Below are 23,052 nucleotides of genomic sequence, written 5' to 3'. Positions count from 1 at the left end.
GAAGACTTTATCAGGTGCCTTATGGGTGGCCTCAATGGAAAAACTTTTAACATAGCAGAGTCTGTAACTTGTTCTAGCCAGAGATACTGCACTCAAGGAGACTCAAGCCCCACATTAATGGTCTTACAACTGCTACATATCCATCCATCCACTCATCCATCCCTGCTCCTCTCCTGGGTATTCATTCATTCGTTCATTCACCCTTTTTATGCTCCCCCTCTAGCTTCCTTCAATTACCAGTTAACGGTGGGGATTTCTCGCCCGCCAGACACAGACAGCGCTCAATACACTTAAGAAATAATGTGTGTGTGCTGGAGTTGAGTGTTTGTGTGTGAGCATTTGTTTTGACAGCCTGAATATAAAAGTGAAATCACAGTTATGGCAAAGCTGAAGGTACTTCAACCACTCGTGTAATCCGCTGTAGCAGTTATGATCACAGGCTGCGTGTTTGATAAAGTCTGCAGGATAAACGTGTGTGTGTCTTTGTGTGTGCACATGTGTGTTGTTGCTCTCCATGTCTGGCTGAGAGAAGTGAGCAGCTGCATATTTTGCATGCCTCACTTTGGGAAAGTGATTGTAAGTGAGGGTTGACACGGTCTGTACTTACAGGTTTGGCTGATAGCGTGTTGTGTACAAGGGGTTCAGAATAAGCAGTCATTTCTTCTCACCAGAGTGATAAATCTCTCCGGCTTCGTTATGACACACTTGAAACTGAAAGGACTTGAAATTGAAAATTTTGATTGAAGTTTGTACTTTCTTACTCACTTGTTAATGTGTTAGTAAAACACTGTGGCAGATTGCAAAATATACGAGGTAGATGCCCTGATTGAAGGAATTTAATGGATGCACAACTGGTTGAAAAAAACCTTTTAGACCAAAACAAGCATCCAGGAAGCAGTGGTGGACTCTAGAGGACACTTTATCACGTTTTCTCCGCAGGGAGGGCACCTTAGACGCCACTCTATCATGTTTTATCTACCATAGGGGCACCCAAAAGGGCACTTTTGCTGAGTGTTTTGAACATGGGGGCACCAGCGGGGTGATCGACCCCCAGTGCCCCCTCCCTGAGTCCACCAGTGCCAGGAAGAATCTCCCTCATTGGTTTGACAGGTTTAGACATTATCTGACCTTTCCCTGCACCCGACTTGGTTTTAAAGTCTGACACTGATTGGCTATAATGTGAAAGATGCATGTGAATCAGACTAATGAACACGTGTTGGTGTTGGTCAGTATGGCTAGATTTGCATTTTCTTTGAGTGGTTGCAAAAGCTCAGGGCTTCATTAAATTACCTCCTGCACTTCCACTGCCCTTTTCTTTTTTCATTGAGCTTCATTCAACAACTCTTTCTGTGAGATTTACCTCACCAGGAGGATTATTTCTGCCTCCAGAGCAGCTTAGTCCCTAAGAAATGTGATGTACTCTGAATCCACGCATTTCTGCAATGCTTATACCATGCATGACAGGTTTTAGCTGAAAGGCTAAAGGTAACAAATGAAATGTAGTCAAAACTGGGTTTACATATAAATAATACATTTTCATATATTGTGACTTATAGGTCGACCCACTGTGTTCACGCTGCCCCAGATAGTGTCATACAGTGTGCATATATGTGTATATGCATAACAAGTACATCCACCTGTGTGTGTGTGTGTGTGTGTGTCAGAACCACTAATGTTCTCATGAAATCTGCTCATTGCTGAGCTTGTCTCAGATTTACCCCGGGGGTGTATATGCACACTCACACACTAATAACTGCACAATCTAGTGTCTCAACAACCCCTTGGGTACTGTGTGCCTCTGCGATCGTGTGTGTGTGTCTGTGTGTGTGTGTGTGTGTGTGTGTGTGTGTGTGTGTGTGTGTGTGTGCGCACATTATTAATCCGCAGTGGTGCTGAGAGCAGCCTGTCTGGTTGGATCAGTGCCCATCAGGATCAGGAATCATTTCGTTGGGTCTGCTCACTGCTATCACGTCTCAGGCCTTAATGAGGCAGCACAGCAGCACTGCAGTGTCCGTGTGTGTGTGTGTGTGTGTGTGTGTGTGTGTGTGTGTGTGTGTTTGTCTTATCTGCCTGCTTTTCAGCAAAAAAATGTCTTTCCAAAGCCAAATGTTTTAATGACAGTCCGGATTTTGAGATTTTGTCTTTAAAATCATTAGAATAAGAAAATGTCTTTCAGTTTATTAACTGAAAGACAAAATCTCATCACATTTCAGATCCTTTTATCCACCACACCCACTCTTTCTCCTTAATCTAGTACAGAATCTTTCTCATTTGAGAAAATATGTTCAACACTAATCACATCTCAAGAAGAGGCGACAAGGTAATATATTGGCCTGATCTGTTATCTGGGTAGCTCAGTATCCAAAAAAACTACAATGTACATGTACAAAAATCAAGCAGTCATAGTAACAGAGCAGAGATCTTTGTTATGCTCCATACATGTATATGTTTTGAGGGGATGGTGTGTTGTATAACATGTACAACATAAGTTCAAAATGTCAAGGAAATACGTCGAGAACTGATTTAGTGGCATACAGAAACATTACAGGGTTGGGTACCTGGAATTCAGTACCGTAACCTATTTTGTACTTAATCATTCTAATTAGAAAAATGTAATTTCAGTCAAAAAATGAGTTCAAACTTCTCAATTTCAACACTGTTTGTTCATTCAGAATATTTTGTTATTTTATTTAGAACATTTTTATACCACACATAATAAAACCCAGATCCCTGTTCCTCCCTCTGCCCTCCCCACACGCTGGGCATGGTGTGTTGTCCTGGAGTGTGGAGTGTTTCGTTGGTGTTTGGTTTTGTTAAGTGTAACCACACTTTCGGGTTGACATTGCCCTTCCTCACTGTGACTGTGAGGTAGTCTCACTCTACTGAAATTTGATTTACTGTGATCAGTACTGACTGATAGCAGTAGCCTACCAACGTAATTCAGAGTTCGGTACCCAACCGTAGAGATGATGTATGTGTGGGCCCCTTAAAGACTACAAGTTTGAGTGTGTTGTCTGTGTGCGGGCTGAAGTTTAAAGCTTCGTTCTTTTACAAGGTGATTTCCCAGGTTTTTGTCTTTCATCCGTCCTCACTGTGATCTGTGCTGATTTCTCTCAGAAATAGCAGCAGTGTACCACCAGCCGAGGTTTGATTAAAGTGAAGCTCAGGATTACAGGGCCCTTTGCAGTACTTCTCTCTCGAAAACCAGCCTCTGCCTGCCCGCTCTAACACAGGTCTATATATGACAGAAATAAAATAATATTTCTTCATAAATGTGAAGAGAAATTCAAGTTACTTTAGATCAGACAGTCGGTCCTGATTTATAAACCTGATCACTTTTTCTTTTCCCACATCTGGTAGAAACAGGCCTTCACTGGTGATCAGTCAGCTGGACATAATAGTGGTGGGAACTAGTGCAGCAGTGTGCATTCCACCGAGAAATACTGCTTATTGTGAGTGTGTGTGTGTTTATATGTATGTGTGTGTGGAAGAGACAAAGCCGTGGTCATGCAAGGTGCTATAATCCACTCAGTGACCTTCAGAACCTGCTCCGAGGTGTGTGTGAAAATGTGTCACTAAAACCATGCTTGTGCTTGGAGGTGGTCTCATCCACCCGTTGACCCTCCGAGCCAGATGGTGTGTGACTGCGTGCCTGTGAGTGTGTGTTCCCCACCTCTGAGCCTCCTGGCACCACAGTTAGTCCCCTCACCCACCCACACAAACTGCCCTCCTGACACACCAAACCACGGCCCCCCTCTTCATCCTCCATCCTTCAGTTGGGTGTGATCACATCAAAGTGAAACAGGGAGGATTACGGGTTCCTGTGCCCCCAGGGTTCACCTCTCTCAGTCTCTAACTGTAACGCTCTCCCTCTCTTTTACGTTCCTGCCACTCTGCGTCGGGGCCCCAATAATCCCCGTGGTGTCAGGAGGTCAGGGGACCGTGTCATGGATGACCCGTCAGGATATATATTGTACAGCTGGATATTGATAGCAAGCTAGCTGAGCGTGAATACAGAGACTAGTTAAGACAAGACTTTTTTCCCGCTTCTTTCTGTCATTTTTCATTTCCATATTTCCTTCCTTTCTATACTTATTTTCATTCTACCTTTCATCCCTATTTTTCCAACCTTTTTTTGTGTCATTTCTTTCTGTTCAGAGGCAGAATCGCTTAATTGTTAAAGGAGCTATTTGTATTTGTAATTATACTTTAAAACATTATAAATGCTAACCAGCTAGCCCCGGTCCATCCTGAAATACTCGTACTGCTATTTTCCTTACTAAACAGAAGACATACAACTGTACACCTTCTGAATCCAAGTTTCTCTCTTTTACCTAAGAAGAAACTAAACCAAACATACTCATTGTAAACCACACTTCATTCAAACTCAACATTAAATAAATGAAACTCACCAAAACAGTCTTGGTTTGTCTTTCCACAATCACTTCTAGTTTTGTCGTAAAAAATCCTCAATCCGCTGCACGCCTCACAGCTAGTTGTCCCCATAGTCATAGGGCCACTGGCTCCACGGCCAAAGAGCAGCAGTTGTAATTAATCTGCTGTTTTGCCGCCTCTTGTGTTTTCAGAGAGCTACCTTTGAATTCTGGCCTTAATTTACCATTGTCACCTTTAAAACTAGGGCTGTCCCAGGCTTGAATCTTTAGTGAGAATTATCAACAAATGTTTAAATCTTTGGCTTGGGTGGGAGGCACAACACAAGCTATCAAACTTGTTGTCATTATTTACTTATATACATATTGCTATGATTGTGATTATGAGTCTACTAGGGGATGAAGACTGCCACTGTCCCCAACTCCAAAGTCCAAAGCAAGTGGGTGTGAGCAGTTGCAAGCGTGGTTGGTCACTGTCCCGTGCTCATGAGATCGCATTTGTGCGCATGCAGCAGAATTGCTCCCTTGCTGGTTTTTATCTTGCGGATTTTGAGACTCTTCGAACCCAAGTAGAAGAGCTCCATCTATCAGTCTTTTTCTTCTTTTGCACTGCAGCCGACATAATGTCTCCTTCCTTCAAATCTGGAATTGAGTTTGATTGCAACAGCAACGGTAGAAGCTTCGAAGAATTTGGGTCAGCCTGCGTGAATAAATGGCTCTTCACCATAAACCCCCACAAAACACAATTTTTGTCCTCGCCAATCTAAACTCCATCAGTCATGTGTGTTCAACTCCTGGCCCAATACTGTGGACGCTATTAATAGACAAATTAACTTCAAAAGCTCACAAACACACACACACACACACACACACACACACACACACACACACACACATACAGTAAATGAGACACGAATGTGGTTACAGCTGGCAGAACGGGCTCCATAGTTGCAATGGTACTAATGATCCACTTAGTACTGGTATTTGTTTTATGTCAGGTTGGTGTGCAGCACCAACTAAGCGCTCAAAACACATGGAGAAATAGAAAAAGTTCTTCTAGTTGGTATTTCATGCTGCTAATTTTACAGGCATGGCATCTAGGCACGGATATTTCTGCATCTGTTGAGCAAATGTTTATAACGCAACACTTGCACTGTTGTTGGCATGAATGTTGGCAGTTGTCACTCTAACCCACCCATCAATCTAATTTTACTGCCACGGTTCATCTGCTGCAGATACGTGCCATTTGAATCCATTGTTCCACCCTTGCTTTTGAAGAATCTTTAAAAACGGCATCTGTCCCACAGGATTTTAAAACCAGTCCTCATCGAAGCAATGTAATGTGCCAGTGTAGATTTATGCCAGTTATGCAGTCAAATATAAAGAGATGTTGAAGGGAGCAGACAGTACATTTACAATCGATCAAACTATACTCAGCGTAACTGAATAGGCTGGAAGCTTGTTTCCAACAAAGCCAGCTTGTCCTGGAAAGAGGGGCATCATCAGGAGGAGTCAGCAGGTGCCAAAAAGTGCTGTATGATGCCTCCTGAATTAGTTTCTCGACAATGTACTCATCCATGATGAGGTACGGCGAATGCCTAGTTCTTATAGTTTTTCAGATTAATTCAGATGAACACTCTCATTCATCGATTGATTTCACCAAGCACAGTAAGGTCTTCAAAAGCCATGTACAAATCCCAAAACTCATTGCATGCTGGCTACTGATTTCTCTGTAACCCATCTTCTTTAGGAAGGATACGCACAATCAGCCTACTTGTCTTCCGTCCAATGAACATCACACACTCACTGGCCACGTTTTATCCAAGAAGGTGGCCTGTAAAATTGGACACAGGTACAACGTCAGACAGTACAGAATCAAGCTTGAGGCTGTTGAACCTCACAACCACATACCAAATCACGTCTTAAAGTGTTGAAATCACTATTTGAATCCAATATTTTGCTCAGAGATTCTCTTCCAACAACAACAACACTCTGCTCTCCACAGCACTTGTGTTAATAGGTGCAGTTTTTGAAGTCAATATGGTGTCATTAACTTCAATGAAGCATGACCTCCCAACACTGAGGCACTTGTATTATCCTTTTATTCTGGCTGTTTTGTTTAACCATGCCGTCAAAGTGATTCATTGCTGCATTAATATTAGTATAATGTGCCCTCACAGTTGGAATACCTAATGCTAAATACCTGGTAGACCTATTCTGGGGTCTGGCCCTGCTGACCCTTCTGGCCCAGTCTGTCTGTATATTTCTATTTAGCAGCAGATGTCAAGAGTAGCTGGCAGCTGTCACTGTGCAGCTACACTCAGGTTAGTGTTACTGTATCTGCTGAGTAGGTTATAACAGTTTCAAAATGTTTGTATATCCTCTAGAATCTGTAAGCGCCATAGAAGCATGTTTATGTAATGCAATAAACAGGAATGTTTCTGCAGCAGTGACGTAATCCAGCAGGAGAACATTTTTCTTTGATGGTGCTGGTGTATGATGTTGTGCATTATGCATACTGAGCATTATATAACACACATGGTTAAGATAATCATCTTAAGAGAACAACAGTTCTTTCTATTTCTGTCATGTGTTGAAAATAAAGTCTATATGCAATAAGCTTGGCTGATGTTTGGAATCGGCTCTTTTTTCAATTTTATAGATATTTTGATGTTCCCTATTCATGAAATCAGTGCTTTCAAACTTTTTACACTCTGTACCACCTCAGAAAATATTTGGCTTGTCAGGTACCACCATTATGATGACATTAAAATACAGCAGTAGGCCTACTCTGTTCAGTGTACTCTTTTGCGTTGATGGGCTGCTAATGTCAGCAGGTGCCTGTGGTACTGTTGTCAACTTCCATTTCAACAGGGCTACACAATATACTCCCCTTCTCTTCCGCATTCCTCTTCCCGATAGTTCCCGTTTGGAGCTACATTTGTAGAAACAAAGATATTACAGGAAGTATAATTCGTTGAATTTCTGCAGTAATTTGATCATAAAAAACATACAGTTAATTTAAGCTTTTTCATGTTCAAAACACATTTCTGGGATTCCCCCACGCACTACTATAGGGAGCCCGCATACCACCAATGGTACTTGTAACACAGTCTGAGAAAAGTGGCATTAAATAATATTTAATCAGCTCTAGGTTGAAAGGTAAAGCGTGAGACTACGGGCTCCCTCAATGAACTATTTCTGGTATAAAAATCAAACCTACAGTACCCAGGAGTATAAGAGCACATTCTGGAAGTACTCACATAAATAGTATTGTATACGTAAGTACAGTAATTAGTGCTGTCATGTGAGCATTTCTGCTCATTTGATTGCACAATGTAAAACACAAGCCGAAAAACCAAAATCCCAATCACTTTATGAAAGCGGTGAGGTCTGACTTTGGGAATGAATCCAGCCCAATAATGTTCTTTTATGGTTCTATATTCTGTTTAGGTATTATTACATGTGACTATATGCATTTTACAATGTGAGTTAAATATATACAGTAACTGGTGTACTGTATGGCTCAAGCTAATCTGCTAAATCAGCCTGTTCTCACTCCCAACTCATCAAATACAGCCGCCTGGTCAGTGGCCCTTAACATTAACGTTTGACCCTGGAGGTACCCCTCTAGCACCACTTATCAAAGCACCCCTCTAGTAAAGTAGTATAAAGAGCAAGCAAGTCTGAGTTACTAACCAAGAAGTTTACTTTGCCTAACCCTAAATCTAACCAATTAGTATTTTTGCTTACACCCAACCAAGTAGTTTTCTGCGACCATTTGAAAATGTTAATAACACTCTCAAAGTCATAATGTGTGCTAGCTGTCTGTCAGCATGCTTTATTTTGAAAGTCTAACCGGGTGTTGTATATTGTGTACTGTTGCTAACTTTACCAAGAAGCCCTTATTTTGAAAGTCTCACTGGACATAGCATATAAAGTTCTAGTGCTGACTTGACCACGGAGCCCTTTGCGTGCAAAACTCAGAAGTCAACTCAAAAAAGAAAATATGACATATAATAAATTAAATATTTATAGATTTCTGCTTTTATCTCTTCTATTCTTTATCTATTCTTGGAATACCTGAATAATTGAATAATAAATAGACCCAATAGACCACAGGAGGAGACTCCAACGTGGGAGACACCAGTCTGATTGTGGTCCCACTGCAATCTAAAGATCATTTCGCTTCATTGACTCGCAATAAAACAAAGATTCACTAAGACGCTATTAGGAAACTGAGCCCTCATCTGTTTCAAAAGCACAGAGGCTTTACGCTGAGACAAAAGCCTTTGTCAGGATCACAGTGCTCACTCTGCAGCCTGTAGAGACATCAGACTGGTTTATGACAGACAGGTCAGCAGGGGGCAGCCAGTGGGCTGAAAAAGTACTGCACAAGCACACACACACACACACACACACACACACACACACACACACACACACACACACACACACACACACATTCGCTTACATAGCTTTAATTGTGCACATGCCCATCTGCATCAAAGTGTTTAAAGCACTGAAAGCAAGTGTGCATTGTGTGTAAGAATGCAGGCAAACTTGAAAACAACACACACATACTGCAGTGAAACCCCTAATGTGTGACCCATGACCTCTCTGTATTGGGACCCTGCCCCTACTGGGTTTGTTGGTGTGTATGCGCATGTTGGGTTGCCTAGGCACAGCGCTGCAAATGTCATTGGAATGAAGACTAAAGAAGAGGGGCAGTTGGGGAAAAGATGGACACACACACACACACACATAGTAAAATTGTGAGTGTAACACTGTCACTAAGAATTGGCAGTGGTACAGAACTGACTGTAATAAAACTCATATTTTGGAATTTGGTCCGTATAAAGTCTCTGGCGTCACATCCCATGTGGTCTGCAAAGCCCTGCAGACCATGTAACTCTGGTAGTTGGCACAAGGGATGGGTGATATGACCTAAAAATTTCCATTGTGGTTGTTTTTTTGTTGTGTTTTATGCAGTGACAGTATTATATCACAATATTCGATTATAACGTTGCTCCAGCGTGCTAAAATAGATGGAAAATGGCAAAGGATACAGCTTCAAAAGTTGAACTTGGAAATGATCCATCCTTGAGTTTGAGTTTGAAAGCGCATCTTACTGTTTATGTTGCTGGCTCTCATTGAGAGATCAGTCCGACATAAAATGGTAAGCACAAACAGAGTTTTACAGTTGTTGTTGTTGTTTGATGTCCATCAAAAAAGAAAATCCTCACTGATGGCTGGAGTAGATGAAGATGTTTGTGTTGGTTCTTGCAGACAACAACGGAGAAATTGGCTTACTTTAACATGTTTGTGATACCAAAGTCGGCGTTAGAAAACAGTAGTTACTGGATGCAACTTTAGTTCTCTGAAGATGTGTGTAGCTCTTGAACTCTCTTAGCTCTTATGGAACACAAATTACATATCATGGCAGAACATGGCACCTGTGACGGTGATGAAACTACCTCAGTAGAACTATTTAAGAAAGTTTGTCCATTCTCTCATATATTTTAATGTGATTTTCCATCCACACCGCGTGTTAGGAGCATACTAAGTATATAATGGACAGTAGAGGAGAGGATTATGCTGCAGGAGGAGTTTGACATATTGAATAGATGCTTTGATACTTTTCATGCCTCGTGAAAATGTGTCATGAAATTAATACTCTGTGAGGAAAAAGAAAAAGAAGGAAAGTAAAACACAAACAGCCCTTACTAAGCCCTAAGTCCAACCACACCACCTTTGAGGAAACTTTTTGAAACTTCATATCACTTTTCGTTCCTTTCATAATGTACATTCATGCTGTCAGAGGCTGACATGGCCATGAATAGCTGACCCATACTTCAACTTTGATATGTGCAGTGGATGATGTAAACCCTCATATGTTATAATGCCAATCACTGTATTTACAGCATCTTATCAGCCTACAAGCTGTCCACACCAGCATATAGTCGTAATCTGGATATCTCCCTTTCTCTCTGTTTGTGTTTGTTGTGATTTTTATACAAACTGCTCTGTTATCCAAAGTCTTTAGAGGCAAGTCATGAGTTAGAGTAAGTATCAAGTCTCGCCTCAAGTCGAGTCACATCACACAGCACCCACTGCCTGGAGCTAACACAGTCAAAGCTGATGGACAGTGTTTCCCAGATGTGGAACTTCCGTTGTGAAGATGGTGATTACATTATCATCACCATCTTGTTGCTGCTGTTTACATTCACCCCAATGCAAATTCAAAAGATGCACCACATGTTAACGTATATAAAAACTGTAAATACTATCTGTCCCATGTTTATGCATTATGAAGGAGTTTAAGAACTTTTCATTTTGTTATGCGACCCCTGTGTTGTATGATGACCCATAAATTACCTTGTATATTTCATATTTAAATATTACGGTTAACATTCAAATTTGCATGTGGTGACACCCCGAATGCAGATCTTAAAAAATGCAAGCAGAGCCGAAGCTTCAGTGGACGTTTCAGTTACTTGCTTCATGTACGTCAGCATTGTTCACTGAGCCAATTTCCATTGCACGCTTATCAAATTATGGTTTTAGCGATTCACAGTTCACAGTTTCAACTTTCACCGGAATCACACAGTGAATAGAGGCCTTTCAGACTGACTCGAGCCCAAGTCACGAGTCTGTGCTGCTGGGGGAGTCTCTCTGCTGCTGTATTTAGTCTCAGTAGATGTTAATTAAAGTCACTGATCGCAGTGATGGAGTTTAAAGGCCAATGGACATACAGCAGCACACACACATGCATACACAGAGCAACACAGTGCATGTCCCTGCCCCTTTCCACTCCCCTCTGCTCACCTCCCACCTTTTCAACCCCTCCCTCTCTCTCCCTCTTTCTCTCTCTCCTCTTGAATTAAGTCCATTATTCCTGCCTGCTCTCCCTCTGAGCACTTCTACTCCGCTCAGCTCCTGTGAAAACTCTGTGCGTGCGTGTGTGTGTGTGAACTCCTCGCGTGTGTGTGTTAAGAGGAGTTTTATGTGTGTGCATAGGGCTGTGTGTTTTTCTAAGTGGAGCTGGAGTGCAGCCGTTCATCAGTGGAGTTGACTGCAGACAGGGAGAATACTCAGATCTCACTGCGCCGCTCTTTAACTCACACACCGGCTGCTTTTTTGGACTTTTTTTAAGACTCACTGGACTTTCACCCACCAGAGTGGCACTGTGTCGCTGCTCTCTTTCTGCCCTCCAGGCACCATTCCCATCATTGGAATTACTCAAGAGCTTTTTTTCACAGCTTTCTGAAAACAATTTTTACAGGAATTTCTACCTGCCTCACACTTAATTTTATTCATCCTCCCAATTCTTGGACTTTCCACCTGCTTCCAGCCAAACTTTTCTGTGCATTCTCTTTGAATTTAGACATGCACAAGCCTGAGGATGGCTGCTTTGCAAGCACATATCAAGAGCTCAGTGAGTCTGTGTAGGTGTGTATACAGCACTCTCTATGCTGTGAGCATATAATCAAGAGGGTTTGTCTCATATGGACATTTGTTTTCTTTTTGGTTGCAATGGAAGGACTATGAGAGGTCAAGCAGGAAAAAGCAGAACAGTAACTATGGAAACAGTCAGCGCTGTCAGAGGCTTGTTGGGCTCAGGTGGACGCTGATCCCGACCCGGAATGTTCTGAACTCCTTTGGAATTCGGTTCCCCTGGAAACGGATGGACAGGTGAGTTCATTTGGACTGCGGTCCAGTCAGGAGGAGATTTAGGGTCACTGCTTATACTCATTTCAAGTTAGACTCAACATAATGACGTGGTGCAGAAATACTTCAGGCTTTTCTATCAATGCTTTAATCAATCTTGTGGTTCGGACTTTAATAACACACTTGTCACTTTGTGTTCCATAAATGATTCATCCAATCCCAAACTAACTGAAGGTGGCACACTGAGCAGAGGTAAAATAATGATGAAATAATTAATACATTTATATAAAGTTCATGTTTCACTCAGCCTGCTGTGTTTGTGACCTGATCCTGTGCAGCAGTGCTACTTCAGAGCCAATTCAAGCCACAATATATTTTAACAAGTCATGCTGATGACATGTGGGCTTCTTCCTCAGAGAACTGCTTTGAAATCGGCTCTGTTGTTTCATTCAGAGAGTAGAGTGAGTTGTCTTCCCTCAGAGAGCTGTTTGGAGCGGCTCCAGTCAGGAGACCAGAGGCAGCTCTGTAAGGTCCTGACTTACTGCTGCTCTTGGGTTTAACACGGCCAAATGGCCAGCGACCAGCTACCAGCAGGCTGCCCTCGCCTTAGTGGCTCCTTCATTGTCTCTTTTTTCAGAGCTGTTATTCCAGACAAGAGGTTTAAGCCTTCTTCTGACCACAGCAGGGCAGTTCTCCAATATATATTTCTTCCTTGTGTAGCAGGGTATCCACAAAAATACTAATCCAATCACCACTCCTGGCCCTCACTGTGCAGGCTACACAGATAAAAGAATAAGAGTAAGAATAAAAAGATATCCATAATCATGAGTAGGACAGATCTGACTTGGCAGGATGCACAACTTTCACATTCTGTGCACCAGCCGAGCAGGTTTGGCAGACACTATTTTGTTATTTCTTCTATTTTTCCCATTCAAACTTTGAGAACAATTTAGCCAGACTGAACAAACGCTAGCCACGGGTTCGCAGGCTGGGAAACTTTCCACTCATGATGTTGGGCCAGATGGCTTGGTACCAGCGACCAGCAGAGCGCTGTAGCCTCCCCGGCTCCTTCATTCACTGGGTGTCTTTCAGAACAACCAGGCTTCCAGCCCCGGATTGTCTCGTTTTCTCTTTCTCACTTTCTTTTTTCAGCCTAAATCCCATAAAGAGTGGTAGTCACTCTTGGCTTACAGCTGCTTTACTTTGCCGGTTGAGTGTGTGGATGAGTGTGTGTGAAACATTTACTCCTGTAACCAGCTTTGTCCCGAGAACTTCCACTGAACACAAGACTGTATTTCTAAGCCACATTACACAGAGGATGGAGAGCCTTTTAAATTCTTTTCTGAGCCTTCATATGACTGAGCCTGTAAATCTCTGTAGCTCTTAGTAACAGTTATGGCTCATTTATATTCAATTAAACTTTATTGTCAATGTGTAGAGTACAGGTACAAAGCCTATAAAATGCGCCTAGCGTCTATCCAGAAGTGCAGGTGCAGAAGTTACTACTACCCCCATACGGAAATGTAACATATCACAAGTATGCCCCTACATCAAGAGTGATGCTGCCATTTATGCTACCTATAAGGCGATATGTGATTGTTAACAACAGTACATACATCCTTTGGATATATCCAGATATAGGTTTATAATATATATAAAATACCCATAGTAACATTTGGATTTGTACATATATGGAACATGTCTATATGTTGGTATTATATGCTCGCTCATACAAGTTAACAATATGTATATGTAAAGATAAAAATTTATAATATATATGAAATACCCACGATTAAATGTGTACATGCACATACATTAACATTCGAATATGTGCACATTATCTTATATGCATATATGTATAGTTTGTATATTAGCTATTTATACAAATACATATGTTATATGTATCAATAACAATATCCTGTATGTGACATGTATGTCTAAATACATAATTTACATGTATGAACATACATATTTGTATTGGCTGGATATACAATGTATGTCAATATATTAAATGGTTCCAATTTCTAATAGGTTTCATGTATGTGAATGTCATATATGTAATGTGACAATGCGAAGTGCTGTGACAGGTTCAGTAGGGTCACAGCCTCAGGGAAGAAGCTCTTCCTCAGCCGACGTGCCTGTAACACCTGTTCACGGTCAGTCAGGGTAGGATGCATCTTTGATTTTCACCTTGACCAGGAGGTGTTTATGGTAAATATCCTCAAAGGCATCCAGTAGGCAGTTTTCAACACTTGCTGGAGTGCTTTATGGTCTGATGCGGAGCAGTTCAGATACCACAGTGAGATGCAGTTGTTGATAAGTATGCTCTCAATGATACCAGGGTTAAAAGTCCTTCAGTATCCTGGGACACAGGTGAGCTTTTTAAAGACTCTGCAGGAAGTAAAGGTGCCCCTACAATCAGGATGGAGGAAGGAACCAGATGAGATCATCACAGATGTGAAAGCCAAAGAATTTGAAGCTTGACACACGCTCACAGCTTGAGGTAGTGCGTCGCTCCTTACAGTCCACTGTAATCACCCTCGTTTTTCAGGTATTAAGGGTGTGGTTATTGTCCGTACACCACACCACAGTGCTGTCCCCAAAATTAAGTATTGTATTTGAAGCATGAAATACAACACAGAACAGTATAATCCTGTACTTTCACTTCACACACTAATTTCTACTGACTTCGTTCTCTCCATTGGTGGTCTGTTTTTATCGTTTCCTTGGTTTCAAGGGTAATGAGGCAGCGCTCCTCTCCCTGTTCTGCACAAGAAAAAAAGACCTCATGCTTCAAGTCATTGTAAAAGAGCTGTTTGTTATATGCTTGTTGTATTCTGCATCTATTCCCTCTAGACATAGGAAAGGTCTGCAGCATGTTGACGCACAGCCGCGCTGCCCTGCATCATCTGCTCTTCCTCCCTTATTTATCGCTGCACATTTAGGGGCTTTCTGCTTCCATGTGCTTTTTTTCTTCTGCCTGGAAACGAAGCAATCAGACCCGCAAGCCAAACAGACTTTTATCTGAGCTGAATCAAAACATCAACTCTTCCTACTTTTTGCATGCTTGCTGCACTTAACTTGCGAAGACACTGGCTCACATTCAGCCCCTGGATGCTTTCCCAAACCTTAACCAACACAATTACATGTTGAGCACCAAACCTTTCTTCAGTATCGAAATGGTTGTTATTTTCCAACCTCAACCCTGAAACCAATATACCTTATATATATATAAGATTAACAAAAAAGTTCAACATTGTGTGGATTACTTGTCCTCAGATAGGAGGTGAGTCTTCATAATGTGATGAATACACAGCGTGCACCCTCACATTGCGCTAAATATTATGCATACTACGAGCGCTTTTTATGATAGGCATATCAAATTTATGGCAACGCAATTTATTAACTTGATTCAAACAGCAGTAAATTGCCAGAATGAAAGAATGAAAACAGCTAGTGCCATGCCACGTGTGCTTGCAATTCCAATGTGTTTCAGATGTGTTTTATTATCGTCGAAATGACAGAGTCTGATAAGAATGTAACAAATTAACTCTTTGTTATGTGGTTACACAAATCAAAGACAGATTATTTAGACTATTAATAGTAAATGTCATAAATGAAGTAATTGATTAAATTCACCTCGTTTGGCTCCCTTCTTCTCTCCTTGCGTGGTCCAATCTGACTCATTGTGTCAGCATCAGAAATGCAGGAGGCCTTGATATACACAAGTGTATACTGAGCTCACTGCTCTCATAAAATGTAAATAAATGGACTAATTAAAGGAGACCTATCAGGTTTTTTCTCGTTTTAACGGTTCTTGTGCATGTAAAAGAGCTTGAAATTTAAAAAGCCCAAAGTCCACGCCAACAGAAGCTCCTCTCTCCCACAGAAAACACTGCTCCTGAAACCCCTCATCAGTGGTGCCGCTATTAATTCTGTGACTTTGTGACATCACACTACATCACCATGTCACACATTTGTATAATTTATACCTATATTCACGGTAAAAGTGAAGCTAACTGGAAGCTTAAAACACAACAGAGCCATCCGGTGACACGGTGAGTGGTGCTGGCTCAGGCATGTGTGAGCTGACCAATCAGAGGAGACTGGGTATTCAGGAGGGGGGCCTTAAAGAGACAGGAGCTAAAATAGAGCATTTCAGACAGAGGGGGAATACAGAGCTGCGGCACTGGACACTATGAGAAAACTGATGTGTTTTCTGATTTTCTGAGCATTAAAGCATTCATTTACATTTACTACTATTACTACTATTCTAGTAGTAACCCAAATAAAGTTATGAACCTGATAATGAGCATATTATGTCTCCTTTAAAAAAATCTTTTCACCTGAATTGGATTTTTTTTTTGTCTCATTGTTTAACATAAATATATCATCAAACATCAGAACAGTTAGGCAAAAATATTATTGTATAACAAATTAGATTTTTATTGAATTCTTTTTTTGTGCTCCCATTGTAATTACTAGGGTCAGTAGTGGTTACCGCCAACATAAACATTGGTCATTTAACCCCTTAACAATCAGCCAGTGTTATAGTTTTTTTTTAAGTTATAGGTCGGGCTGTGCATTTCAAATAATTTACTTAATCTCCCACCGTCTCTTGCCCCCTCTAACTCCTCTCTATCACTCACTAACCTGCTGTTTCAGCCCTCCCTCCTCCTCATTCTTCCTCCTCTTTCCCTCCATCCATCCCTCTCTCCTTTCATTTCCCCGTCGCAGGGAGGCTTAGACTTGTTGGTCCCAGGCCAGGGGAACTCTTTTCTCCCGAAGGCCAAACAATTGGCTCCTTTCTCTCCCCCACCTCGCTCGTTTTCTTCTCCATCCCTCCGGCTCCGTCGCCTTCCCTTTTTCCGTGGGACAGGACTGAAGTGGTGTGATGTCTATACATTGCTCAGTCACCTACACTTTTTCCTTCTCCTCTACATCTGTCCTCCATCTCTGTACTTTCTCCTTCTGTATCGCTCTCTGTTGCTTTCTCTCTATTTGTCTCTGACTCTTTATCTCCTTCCTCTGTTCTCTAACCTGTTGTCGTGGAGGGCTACAGGTTAAACTGCTGATACCCATTCATTCATTACTGTGTGCTGTACTGTAGGGTTGCATTCTAACCTCGCTCTGAAAGGCCCGTCTCACCCTGGAGGCGGCCCGCTTTGTCTGCCCACGTCTATTAGGCTGTTTTTTGACAGGACGGCTTGCCCCCCCCCCCCCTGCTAAAGAATCTCTCTCTGTCTTTATTTTTAATCCACTCCCTCTTGGCATGCCGCTGCTCCGTGTCTATTGAAGCTGAACTGAATGCAAGTGTCAGCGGGCCCAATGGCTTTTTTATTAAGATGCATTATGGAGCATGTGAGGAGTTTGTGCGTTTGTGTGTGTGTGTGTGTGTGTGTGTGTGTGTGTGTGTGTGTGTGTGTGTGTGTGCAGATCTAAGTGCTGAGAAGTCAGAGTTTGTAGATGAGTATATATGCTCCTGCACACGTGTGTGCCTGTGCGAGGATGTGTGAGGAACAATGATGCTCTCTTCAACTTATGATGGTTGATTTGGAAGACACACACATGCTGAGACACACACACACACGCTGAGACACACACACAGCTCGGGGAGACTCAGAGGAACAATGGGACCGGCCCTTCCTTTTATAGCAGCTGACAAGAGTGTAAGAGTTCTGCCCCTGTCACTCCCAGGGACTGTGAGGTGAATTGTGTGTGTGTGTGTGTGTGTGTGTGTGTGTGTGTGTGTGTGTGTGTGTGTGTGTGTGTGTGTGTGTGTGTGTATGCGTGTGTTTGCGTGTCACGGAGCTGCAGCTGACGAAAGCACTGACGTCCTTCTCCTTGAAATACTGCAGCGTCTTTGCAGCTCAGCAAAGAATCTGGAGCGCACACACATCTTCCAATCTCCCTCACACACTTTACTGATGAATTTCACACACATAATCACTTCTTTGACATCGGCTGGAGAGATTTACTGTTTTCTGCTTCACACCCAAACTTAGCAGACCAGAGCCCTAACAGCATCCCAGACGATTCACACCTCACAACGCCTCTCTGCTACAACTCACTGTTTCAGAGGGTTTTGTGCTGTCCAAGAGGTTGCATGTGCGCTTTTGTCCATTCATGAGTGTGTGCATGTGTGTGTGCGTGTATACATACTGCAGGGTATGTGAGAGTTTATGTTCCTGCTCAGCTCTGTTCTGTTGTGTTGTGGCCTGGGAGCGTGAGCTTATGAGAGCTCTCCTGTCTCCACGCCTCAATAGCTCCATTATTCATAAAACTCTGTGCCAACAGCCTGGACGGCTGTGTGTGTGTGTGTGCGTGCATGTGTGTGTTTGTGTGTGTATTCTCATCTTTATGTATTTCAGTCGACATATAGTGTATACTTAAAGGTGATCATTACAGCTTGCAGCTTACATGAATGTAAAGCTAAAAAACAAATAAGGTGAATTTTCAGGGGGTTTCAGCTTTAAACATAGTCGAGATGATGATGGTGAAACTGTCACAAAACACCGATCATAACGTCAAACGTCATCTCTGGTCACTGATAACCGATTTAAGTCAAGAAATCACCAGAATTCATCTATCTATAATCTCAGTTCCTTTATTAACCCTGTGGAAATGGACCTTTAAATCAGTCTAAAATAAACTGTGCTCATAAAAAATAAGCATTTCTCAAAAAGCAAAATATGCACATAGTTCAAATAAGTGACATTTTTTGTTCATGTTCATACATTTAGAAATCTTTGGATCAATGTGTTTTTATTTGATCAAATTTGATCAAAACACTTTAAAAAAAAAACTTATCATTTATTATTGTTTTTTCACTTGCATAAACATGTAGCTTTAGTTGTTCAGATTTGAAAGAGAGCATTTGAAGATCCTCCAAGAAATGACATCACAATGTCATCTACTGCAGAGTTCATTTATGTATACAACGCTTACCACCTCTGTACATGCACAGAATACATTTGTACTGTGATAAACAACGCCAAGCTGCAGCATCTTGAGCATCTTCTCTGTTGGTAGAGCCATAAGACAGGTGTTACCTTCAATTAAAGTATTCTAAAAGCCCACCACATTGGTAGTGGAACTGGGACAATGGACTCCCCAGTGGCAAAAATGCACATTAGGTTTAGCCCATATTTATGACTGATTTGGATAAGTTCTGGGGTTGCATATTTGGGCCAATCTGTGCTGAGAGTCAGCTCCAGCAGCAATGCTTTGGCTAGCTTTGGGAAGTGTGATTGTACCAAGTTTGGGTTGCAGCTGGGCCAACTTTTGAAAATTGGCTCTTTGCCATATAAAGAAATATAATAACTGGTGTTTTATGTGTGATATTGCCCCGGTCACTCACAGACAGATCCAGCCTCGTGGTGGCCAAGTAGCTGATTTCACTCCAAGACACAAGGTGTTTTTACAGAAAAGACCTGACGAAGAACAGAGATAGATCAGACCCACAGAGATATTTTTAAGGCGACGGAGAAGAATAAGACTAAATGTGAATAGAGCAAAGCAGACTCTCTGCCTCTTACTGACCGAGTGCCAACTGTGAGGTGTAATATAATAAAGGAGACTGTTTCTACTGAAAGGCTTTATTGTTGCAGCTGACCACAGAGTCCAAAGTACTGAAAGAGAGGTGTGTGTGTGTCCTGTGCGCACACTTTTTCTTTTTTTACCACACAACATTCATATAGATGTGGACTTACAAAGCAGTGACCTCATTCCAACTCTTGCTGTGGTGGAGCTGTGGTTTACAACAACACGCTGGCAACCGAGGCAGCGAGTTATTGGGGATTTTTCCGAAACAATAAGAAATCTGTCGCTTTGAATTTGACTTAAGTCTCAAGTAACTTAATAAAGATTCTTTTTCTGTACTCCCTCACCGGCAAGTCCACATTCATATTGTAGAAGCTGTGTTTAAACAAGATTTAGAAAACTTTGGATAATTTTTAATATCATCTGTGATCCAATATTGACACCAAATCCCATTTGGAAAACATAGATTTTTGTGTGACTCTCTGACGAGCACTCATCCACTACATCCATCCACATCACTGTTGGCTCATTAGTCCTCAGCAGTGACGAGATCTCATCTGGTGACACCGTCTGCCACTGTGGAGGAGAGAGAGAGAGTGTAAGAGAGTGAGAGAGAGAGAAAGAGAGAGAGAAAGAGAGAGTGTGAGAGAATAAGAGAGAGAGAGAGAGAGAGAGAGAGAGAGGGGGAAGCCACTTTGAGTTGGCAGTGCCACAGACAGGGAGAGATTGTGCTTGGCTTGGCAGTGGGCATGGCATATCTCTATCACACACACACAGCCTTCATCGCCACGGTCAGTGTGTGTGTTTGTGTGTGTGTGTTTTGGATACTGTCCCGAGTCTTGCTGTAATGTGAAGAGATTATAGTGTTGTTGCCATAATGGAGGCTGGCATTAACACAGCCTGGCAGGGGCATCAATCTGACTCTCACTAAATATACCTCAGACAGTGTTCTGTGTGTGTGCGTGTGTGTGTGTGTGTGTGTGTGTGTGTGTGTGTGCGTTTGTGTGTGTGTGCGTGTGCAGGGGCATCCCTGGCACGAGCACACGTACTTCAGTCCTGTCCATTTCTAAATCCTCTCCCTTTCTGTCTCTATTTTTAGGTCTCTGTGCCCATGTGTGACGTTTTTGTCCCGTCTCGGATGTGAGAGGTGAACTCGGTCGTCCTTCACGGGAGGAGCTGTGGATCTGCCAAGAGAACTCTTCAGAACCGAGGAGGATATTATAAAGATCACACTGAATATTAAGAACTTGAAAGGAAGACTGGAAGAGACCTAAGCTTGGTTAAAACAAACAAGAAGGAGAATCAGCAGAGCTGAACTAAACCAGTCCGAAGGCAGGTGGACTTGGGCACACTGCTGAGTGGGATCTAAAAATATCCCATAATCCACCTGAAAACCACAAAGAAATTCACCTTTGAAGGGAGTTTCTTCTAATCGTGCCAAGATGATGACCATGATGATGATGATGGCGGCCATGATGGTGACCTGCAGCTCTCTGTTCCTGCTGGGTTTGGCCGCCGCCCACGCCTCCTCCGGCACCATGACCCGCACTTCCTCTTCATCCTCATCCTCCTCCTCCTCTTCTTCCTCCTCCTCCTCCTCGTCCTCCTCACCACGCATGAAGCTCTCATACAAAGGTAAGAACCAAAGCTTTGAGGAGGGAAGCTGAGGCGTTTCGGCTCGTTCATTATGGGTCCGCGTGTGAATCTTTGCCTCGTATACGTACTTTAAGCTTTGTAATGCACTCACACACTTTCTCTGTTTCACGGGAGATTTCGCCATATCCTTTTCAAAGTAAACAGTCGTGAACGGTAGCCAGAAGTAATTTGCGGTCGCTCTGATTCACAGCCACACTCATACACAAACAGATGCACACTCACACACACGACTTAAACACACATTGGCAGGGTTTTTGCTTTTCATCTGGAGCATTGTGAGTTAGAAGGCGGCCCAGTGCCCAACACAACCACATAAACTGGGGATGTGTTCCATCATTGAAAGCCAGCAATTACAGGCTGAACTATATCACAAGGACGTGAGGCTCGCTCAGGGCCGTCTGTCCAGCTGAGATATGTGCTGCCTTTAATTTAGGCTGAAGGTAACATGTATAGCATACAGTACAGGAAGGGAACGCCTGCAGAATAGTTCAGTACAGTTGGCACGTGATGGACTAAAAGATCTTGATGACCTTGTGCATCGCTGAAATTACTTTCGGGTTCGCTGTAAGCTGATCAAACAATGCGTTTCGTAATAAGGAAGAAGAAGGATAACATACAAGTAGGTGGTCATTAACATAAATATTGTGGGTTCCAGAGGAACTCTTTTCAGCCGCCCTAGCAGAGCAGCTCATGAGACGGCAATATAAGTTGGTCTTGTCACTACCTGATCTTAGTAGCACACGCTCATCAACAGGCTATGACATGCAACCACGCACCACCAGCTAAAATAATCATTAGCAAATGTAATCATAATCATAACTAAACTCAGCAATTTGACAATTTTACTGCAAATCTGTCTCTGAGGTGTGGTTGCACCTAGCTGTCCCTAGTGGTGCACATACCCTACTCAGCAGTGTTTTTCCCAGGATGGCCTGCCCCACTCTGCTTCTGATGGCTAGTACTCGTTGCCTTCGTTAGCTGTGTTTGTTAGGTGTACGCATTAAGACTGATGAATATCGGGTAAGCCAATAGGAGGCAGAGTATAATAATTTTTAATTTATACATTTGATAAATAGTAAAATGGCAACGAGATGAACTCAAACAAAAGACATACAAGCTGTAAGATGTAATATCAGCATGGTATCAATATTTCATTTTTTAATATCATGGTTATAATGAATATTGTGATAACGTGACCCCCCTACACAAGACCATCATCATGCTAATATATTAAACATTACACTTGCTTACATAATTTGCAGTGCACACTAAACAATAGTCTGTTAATGTGTGGTACCTGTGAGTACGCTAACATGCTAACATGTTGAGTTTTAAAAAGTTGCCAGATTTTGCCAAGAAAGTGTAGTGGAATAAAAAAGCCGATACCTCTGGTTCTGATGTGTTGAGTTCGATCATTTGTTTTTAAACTGTTCAGGAGTGCGACTGCATTACATTACGCCTACATTACCAACAATGCAATTTAGCCACTGAGTGAAATTACCATTTAAGTGGAGGACTTGAGGCTGCCAGCGAATAATTTCCTTTGTTTTGACAAATAAAATGTGTACTAAGACTGAAAGAGAAGAGACATCAAAGCAGACTTAAGTAACACTGAGACATTTTGATCTATTTAAAAGCTGTCGACTACATAAGACTTTTAACACGTAGGTGCCATGAACAAATGCCTTAAACAAAAAGTGTAATTTTCTTAGTACTATAAGTGTCCCCGTTCAGCCCAAGGTCGTAGTCACCACAGTCTAGTGGAACTGAGTAGTAACACATTTGCTGAAAA

At 42.2% G+C, this 23,052-nt stretch overlaps 1 protein-coding gene across 3 annotated transcripts in view; it reads left to right on the top strand.

Annotated features, from left to right (window-relative positions):
• sema3b (sema domain, immunoglobulin domain (Ig), short basic domain, secreted, (semaphorin) 3B) overlaps positions 1-23,052 on the top strand; it is an 82,152-nt gene that overhangs the window by 33,903 nt on the left and 25,197 nt on the right. For 2 of the 3 annotated variants that reach the window (XM_084366706.1, XM_084366707.1), the window contains exon 2: positions 20,704-21,239. In XM_084366706.1, the coding sequence (XP_084222832.1) occupies positions 21,047-21,239 (193 nt within the window). In that variant the 5' untranslated portion in view covers positions 20,704-21,046. Of the gene's footprint in view, positions 1-11,349; positions 12,087-20,703; positions 21,240-23,052 lie in introns of those variants that run through there. The other variant, XM_084366705.1, reaches the window with a different exon arrangement.

The sequence above is a fragment of the Pagrus pagrus genome (genome assembly GCF_965226575.1).
Source record: "Pagrus pagrus genome assembly, chromosome: 11".
In the NCBI taxonomy this organism is placed as follows: Eukaryota; Metazoa; Chordata; class Actinopteri; order Spariformes; family Sparidae; genus Pagrus; species Pagrus pagrus.
This window is presented reverse-complemented; position numbering and strand designations above follow the sequence as displayed.